The sequence below is a fragment of the Puma concolor genome, chromosome D1, assembly GCF_028749965.1.
Source record: "Puma concolor isolate L17-30 chromosome D1, mPumCon1.1.hap2, whole genome shotgun sequence".
Lineage (NCBI taxonomy): Eukaryota > Metazoa > Chordata > Mammalia > Carnivora > Felidae > Puma > Puma concolor.
In genome coordinates, this window is record NC_141676.1 from 14,469,578 (window position 1) to 14,477,865 (window position 8,288).

The following is an 8,288-nucleotide window of genomic DNA, read 5'->3' on the forward strand; positions in this document are numbered from 1 at the left end:
AATAAGAGAAGGGCTACATCTTTTTCTCTGCTTTTTTAGAATTATCAGCGTCTATGTGAATTTCCTTAGATGCATTATCTTTGTACATAGCAGGTATATTAATAGAAAAAATCCCCAAACCCAAATCTAGTATATTACTAATATTTTCACTTCACCTTCCATTTTAAATAGCCAGAAACACCCAACAATAAATATTTAGAAAGCCATGACTTTTGCAAATCCCTATACTAGATAGTTTAGAACACAAATACAAACACTGGTCTTACTCCTGAATCTCAAATGTAGTAGATGAATTTTCATATGAATAAAAGGAACAGAGTTTAGTAAAGAATGTACTAAGTGTAGAGAATGTGATGGAGTCCTAAAGTCAATGAAATGGTGACTTGCATGTGGTCAGGGGATGGGAAGAAGACCAGGCTCCCTGAGGAAAGCAGCCCGGCAAGCCAAGTACCATGGACAAGAATATTTTTAGCATCGTTGTTCGCAATAGCCAAAATGCGGAAACAACCCAAAATGTCCATCCAACTTATGAATGAATGAACCAATGTATTATATCCATAAAGTGCATCCAACTGATGAATGAATCAACTAATGTATTATATCCAGACAGTGAAGTATTATTCAGTCATAAAATGAAACAAAATTCTGAATCACGCACCAACATGGATGATCCTTAAAAACATTAGGCTGGAGGAAAGAAGCCCATTTCGACACAACACAATCGATGTTGTTTATTTGAGATGTCCGGGGTGGGCAGAGTGGAAAGTGGATTGGTGGTTCTGGGAGCTGGGAGAGAGGGCAAGGGCTGTGGCAATGAACAGGTATGGGTTTCTCACAGGTCTGGCGTTAGATAGTGGTGATGGCTGAACAGCCTTGAAAACGTGTTAAAAACCAAAGAACTGCATTCTTTGAAAGGGTGAATTTTACAACGATCAATTGTATTTCAATAAAAAGAAAATGTTATCAAATTATGCTAATATGCCTCAATACAGTGGGAAGGAGAATATTTCAAATATGGAAGAAAAAAATGAACAATCAAAAGGAGCTAGAAATGATTAAGGAGGGGTTTACTTGGGTTTTATTAGATTTCCTCTTTGACTGGAGAAGAATGATGCAACTTCTGAGAAGCTGAAGCATACTATAAAAATAATTTGGCGTTTTCTTCCTGGCAGAGATCAACTTGGTAACAGTAGTGAAGCATTAAAGTTCAGCCTTTGCTACAGTTGTTTCCGAATTCACAGAGGGAATATACAGAACCAGGAATATAATTAATGATATGTTTGCCTAACATCAAAGCCTAAGGGCAGTAGCTACAGATTTAAGTCCCAAATGCACCTGCTAAAATAAAATGCCCGCTGCCTATTGTTCAACCACCAAAGACCTGCTCATCTCAGGTAGGCTTTTAGGTTGTAATTTAAAGAATATAGGGTTAAAAACTTAAATTTTTAAGAAAAAAAAAGGTTTTTTTAAAGCATCTTTTGCCTGCTTACTCAATGAAATAAACTCTGCAGTTTAATGGACAAAAATATTTTCTTCTCAAAACTGAACCTGTCTGAGCTTAGTATTCACAATATAACTTTTTAATTATTTTACTTGGATGTTGGTTTACAGGAAAGCTTCTATTACTTTTATTGCTGGGTAAGTATATACATGAATTTAAGCAGGGTTTTTTTTTGTTTTACTTAAAAATAATGTAGGCACCACTTTACAAATAACAACATACACAAACGCATCTCCATGTGAACCACATGCCATATTTACTTCAGTCTAAAGAGCAAGTCCATTGTCCACTTTCTATTCTTATGTACGAGAGAGACATATATACACATGCAAATGCATGACACACACATAAATACACACACAAGGAAGAGAACCTGTATCACTCAGAAGCGTTTATCATTCTTCATCTTACTTTCATTTTTTAATATAAAAGTCCATTCAAAATCCAAAGACATGCAAATGTATGTGTTAACTTTTTTTTTTTTTTTTTTTCCCTTTTCTTTGGTTAAGACACTCCTCCTTCGCATCAGACCACTCCACAAACAGGTAATGAGTATTTTGGCAAAGCAATAATACATTTCCTGAAAAAAGTCAGTAATTCTTACTCCTTGTCCTAGCAAACACTGAAGACAACTCACCCCGGGATCAGGAATATAATTATTTTCATTGTGATTAGTGTGTGATATGCTCATTGTTTCTAAAAACTAATATAAAAAAATATTTTAAGCTGATCATGTTTTTTTTGAAGAATAGAATAAATATCCTCATTTTGTGTGTGTGTCCACGGAATACTTTCAAGCAGAGAAAAGGCTTAGTCCTCCATCTTATGGCCTAACATTGGTGCTTCTTCAGGTTATTTTGAAGATGAATGAGATATCAATTCACCCAAATATCATCCTTGATAAAAGGAAGGTGATATTTGGAGGAATTAAAGAGCTTGTTGAAAGTTGCATCCCTCATAAATGACATCTAGATTTATACAGTTTATTTATTTATTTACTTGCTTATTTTGAGACAGAGAGAGAGAGAGAGAGAGACAGCAGGGGGAGGGGCAGAGAAAGAGAGAGAGAATCCCAAGCCGACTCTGCACTGACAGTACTCTTCACAATGTGGGGCATGAACTCACAAACCGTGAGAAACTGAGCTGAAATCCAGAGTTGGACACCTAACCGACTGAGCCACCCAGGTGCCCTAAATGACATCTAGATTTATATCAAAGTTTCTTAACGACCTATCGTAGATATTTTTATTATTGCCATAGAGGTAGCAATGCCTCTTTAAAGAATTGACCAAGTAATTTTATGAGTATAAAAGACAGTTGAGGGAAGAAATTGTGTTCTGCCTTACAGGTATTTTGTGGCTGTCAGAAGAGTTACATGTGTATCTATCATCGTCTTGGCCATGTTCTCAAAAGTTTAGACAAGGATATAGAAGAATGGATGTAGGAAATTGTTCATCCTTGACTGATTTCATTTTCTTGGGAATTACCAATAACCCTGGGATGAGAGCAACCCTATTTACAATGTTTCTTGTTGTTTATCTCATTAATCTTTTTGCAAACCTCGGAATGATTATTCTAATTAGAATGAATTCTCATTTGAACACACCAATGTACTTTTTCCTTAGCCACCTCTCTTTCTGTGACCTCTGTTATTCCACAGCTATTGGGCCCAAAATGTTGGTAGACCTTCTAGCCAAAAACACATCAATCCCTTTCGTTGGCTGTGCTCTGCAATTCTTGGTCTTCTGTACGTTTGCTGATTCTGAGTGCCTACTGCTGGCAGTGATGGCCTTTGATCGGTACAAGGCCATTAGCAACCCCTTGCTCTACACGGTCAACATGTCCAGCAGAGTGTGCTTCCTGCTCATGGCCGGGGTTTACGTGCTGGCCACGGCAGATGCTTTGATACACACGACACTAACATTCCGGTTATGTTTCTGTGGATCAAAGGAGATTAATCACTTCTTCTGTGATGTACCTCCTCTCCTATTGCTCTCTTGCGCAGACACACAACTCAACGAATTAGCAATATTCACCATTTTTGGCTTCATTGAACTGAGCGCCATTTCAGTAGTCCTTGTCTCTTATTGTTATATAATCCTATCTGTCCTGAAGATCCGCTCTGCTGAGGGGAGGTTCAAAGCTTTCTCCACCTGCACCTCCCACTTAACTGCTGTTGCAATTTTCCAGGGAACCCTGCTCTTCATGTATTTCCGCCCGAGTTCTTCCTACTCTCTTGATCAAGACAAAATGACCTCCTTGTTTTACACCCTTGTGATTCCCATGTTAAACCCACTGATTTACAGCCTGAGGAACAAAGATGTGAAAGAGGCCCTGAAAAAAATAAAAATTAAAAGATGGTTTTAAATATCACATGCACACACACACACACACACACACACACTTTGTGGTTATAGTTTATATAAAATTATATTGCATAACAGAAGAGAAATAAAGTTGTCTCGAAAACTTTAATTGAATAAGATGAGTTTGTTTTGAAGCCCTATCACAATAATATTGCAGTTCCTTATATATATCATACTTTATTATGCATCTAGATTTTGTATACGGTACTCTTTCTTTGTGGAAAACTTTTCGCACTTTTCTAATTTTGCCAGATTTTTATTTGTTCATTCTTTCATTCATTCAAACATTAATTTATTATACTTAGATTGAGTGTGTGCCTACTAAGTGAACTTGGGTATTTAAATGCTTTGTATCCCATGGCATATCCAGTAGTTTCTGTACTAACAAATCTTGTAATCTACTCAAGGTAACCAACATTACTTAACTAAGCACCAAATAATTCATAACTTTCAAATTCATCATGAAGTAAAAAAACAGGGGGATTTATCCTCAGAAAATGTCTAAATCTAGTATAAAAGAAAGGCTTCATTGGCTGGAGATATTGAGTCTCAAAAGATCTCAAAAGATGCAAGTTGGATCTTGGAGAAGTAAAGATAGTAGGCAGTGTATCTGACAATCAGAGAGGTCTTGCGGTGGCCAAGTCATGACTTTTAAAAGTAAAAAAGTTCTGGTGGCCAAAACATGGATGGACCTTGAAGGCATTATGCCGAGTGAAATAAGTCAGACAGAGAAAGATAAATATTATATGATCTCACTTGTTTGCGGAATCTAAAAAAGCTGGACTCATAAAAGCAGAGAGTAGAACAGTGGTTGCCAGCAGTTTGGGGAGTGGGCAAAATGGGGACACGTTGGTCAGATAGTACAAACTTTCTGTTATAAGCTGAATAAGCTTTGGGGGACATAGTGTGCAGTATGGTGACTACAATTAACAATACTGTATTGCATAATTGAAATTTGCTAAGAATTTGTTCTTAAATGTTCTCAACACGATATAAAGTTGGTAACTATGTAAGGCAACGAATGTGTTTATTAACGTTATAGCAATGATGATTTCACCAAGTAGACATATATCAAAACCCACCTTGTACCCTTTTAAAAATTCCCAATGTTATATGTCAATTTGATCCCAAGAAAGTGGGGGAGAAGAAAAGGAATCAAAATGGTTAGGTTATAAAGAACAGCGGAAAGGGCTTTGGGCATCATTGTGCTGTAATTATCAAAAATCAGTTCCTCTACCAATCCTCCAGGGAAATTTCCTTCCTTTCTTTTCTCTTCTCTGTCCTGGATAAATGTCTCTTTTTGTAATACATAGTAAAACCTCTCCCTTAAACACTGTTTTAATATCATTCTGTTTACTAAATAATTGCTTCTAATATGTGGTTGGGAGCATTCTTTGTCAAGAATTGAACACTTTGGGGGCACATGGGTGGTACCTGGGAGGCTCAGTCAGTTAAGTGTCTGACTTAGGCTCAGGTCATGATCTCATGGTCCATGAGTTCGAGCCCCATTCTGGGGTCTGTGCTGACAGCTCAGAGCCTGGAGACTGCTTCAGATTCCCTGCCTGCCTCTCTCTCTCAGCCCCTCTCCCACTCACACTGTCTCTCTCTCTCAAAAATAAATAAGCATTAAAAAATTAAAAAAAGAATTGAACATTTTGTTTGTATTATCCAAAGTACCTGCTTACTGTATGGGACACAAAATGGAAAAAAAAAATTAAATGATAAATTAAAAACACCAGGCAACATTTTTGAATGTTTATTAGAAATTAGTAACACAATTATATAACTGTAAAGTATGTAGTCGGAATATATATATATATATATATATATATATATATATGCAATTTATTATTATACTGTTATGCTATATATTATATTATATTATATTATATTATATTATATTATATTATTATATTATATTATGTTATATTATATTATATTTTGTTTTCTATAACTTTTGAGGAAGTACATAAAATTATTGTGGATACCAAGATAATGAGTCTGTAAACACCTACATATTAGTTACACTAGAAACAAAGAGCATTTATGTGTGTATGTTCTTGATATTGGTCTATTTGAACTTTCTCTGTCTTAATTTCTAATGACTAAAACAACTTGTTGAAATAGCATGGGAATATCCTTATATTTAAAGAACCATATCAGACCCAAAGACACTCTTAATTATCCATTACAATTTTTGAAGCTAAAAACTACTGAATTTCTTAGATTTTGTAGCTGCTACTTTTAAATAGTTTTGTGGGCAAACATTTTAGAGTGGAAGAAACAATTCCTCTCCTTTTTCAGAGGGCATTTGTGGAACCCTGTGACCTGTCACTGGGTGTCATGCTGGAAAAGAAAAACTGTGAAGAAATTTATTTATTAATAAAAGGTTTGAAAGGTTTTCATCTGTACCATATTTTCTCAATGAACACAGGCACTTTTAAAATTAAGAGCAGCAGCATGGAAGAAAACATTGCTTAAAATATTTAAGTCCAAAAAAAGAGAGTGTGAGTGGATTGCTACTTAAAATTAGAGAATTTTAATATGCAATCTGATTAAACAGCATTGCTCCCTTAGGACAGCCACCATATTTTCCAGTATCTGAAGACTGATTTGATCTACATATTAACTGTTTTTTCAGATCTAGTGGGTGTGAACGAAGAAATAGGAACTTCTACACCCCAGAAATGGAATTCCAAAAATAGAATTGACTGACTCAACTAATTTTGGGTTACCTCTCCCTAAATTTGAAGCCAGGTAGATAATACCAATTTCAGAGAGCCAAGTACTTGTCAGTGTGACCCATTTTAGTGGCCAGTTACGCAAATTCAGAATTTCCTAGGCACTTCAGAGAGTGGATATCCAACTGCATTGGTATTCAAGAAAATAAAAATGAATATGTAAATGTAGTATATTCTGATTCGCATATAGAAGAGCAAAATATGTAAACAATTGAAATGCCAAGTATTGATGACGATATGGAACAATCGTAGTTCTTACACCCTGACAGTAGAAAGCAGAATTGGCATTTTACTTTGCAAAACCGTATGCTTATGTCTGCTCGTGCTGGCCACATAAATGTCTTATGACCTAAAAACTCTATTCCCAGATTTATGCTGAGGTGAAATGAGTGAGTATGTCTGCCCAAGACATGTGTGCAAATATTCCTCATTGCATTATTATCATTAGCATCAAACTGAAAACAACTTAGATCAACACAACAGGACAAGAGTTAACAAAAATTTTTCCTAAAGTGTTAAGTGCGGCATATTTTAGGGTTTGCAGGCCATAAATTCTTAGTCACAGTCCCTTAGGATGGTCCGTGTATTGCCAGAACAATCCTCGACCGTATATAAATGTATATAAATAGGAAGTGTCTCACATCCAAACATACTTTGCGCTATAGTTTGACTGTTGCTCTAGAGGAGATAAATTATTTCATGACATGTTAGCACACTGGGAAACGACACAGCAGGGAAGTGAACTCACTGCTTCCATGCGCAACAACATGGAGAAATTTCACAAACATACTGCTCCACGAAATGAGCAAGGTAAAAAAAAAAAAAAGTGTAAAAGCTGTGTATACTTTAAGAACTTAAAACTAACCTAGCTTGCTAGACGTCACCTTGCGGTGGTTCTCGGGACGAATTCTACAGACTCTAGTAACGTTCTCCTTTGGAGTGAAGGAAATTTTTGTTTCTGAAAATAACTGCAGTATACATCCTGAGAAAGTTTCTATAAGTAGATTATACTCTAAATATATTTCCCAAACACATAGTGTATTTTCTACCGTATCGTAAGCAACCTCAGGGTTGCTTAACCTAGGTTAACAACCTAGGTTGTTTAACCTAACAGTTCCTTGTACACAGTATGTGTTCTTAATATATCTGCAAAATTGATATAGTGCCCGCATGTCATAGAATATCTTAGTACACATTCTTCACGTTATTAAAAATTCTGACTTGCTTGCAGACAACGCCTTTATCCACCTGCAGGAACTTCTAGTCTTTCCTCCAGCAGCAGGGAAACTCAGTGTACTTTGGTACCATCATCATGCCAGGAACCCTTTGTCATAATACTCAATGTGACAGGACGGACAACTATTTTCTGAAGAAGGTGATCTTTTAGGTAGATGGTTGCCTACCTCCTACTGCTTGAGTATCACCAAGGTGATCCAGAAACCCCTAATTATACATAAATTTTTCTCGCTTGCCTATAATTGATGTATAGAATTTCTCCTAAAAACATTCTTTTTTCAGTTATTTATAACTCTTTCTCCTTTTTTAAGTTTTTATGCTTTATTTTATATTAGAGAGAGAGAGAAAATGGGGGGAGGGGCAGAGAGAGAGGGAGGCACAGAATCCGAATCCAAAGCAGGATCCAGGCTCTGAGATGTCAGCACAGAGCCCGATGTGGGGCTC

At 36.2% G+C, this 8,288-nt stretch overlaps 1 protein-coding gene across 1 annotated transcript; it reads left to right on the forward strand.

Annotated features, from left to right (window-relative positions):
- Window positions 1–2,914: 2,914 nt before the first annotated feature.
- On the forward strand, window positions 2,915–3,868 carry LOC112865393 (olfactory receptor 5W2). The gene has a single exon (XM_025928471.2). It carries the CDS (start codon window positions 2,936–2,938, stop codon window positions 3,866–3,868), a length of 933 nt encoding a protein of 310 aa, XP_025784256.2. The 5' UTR covers window positions 2,915–2,935.
- Window positions 3,869–8,288: the final 4,420 nt, after the last annotated feature.

Excerpts from the sequence above, each read along its gene's own strand:
- LOC112865393 (XM_025928471.2), top strand. The coding sequence starts at position 2,936 with ATGGATGTAGGAAATTGTTCATCCTTGACTGATTTCATTTTCTTGGGA.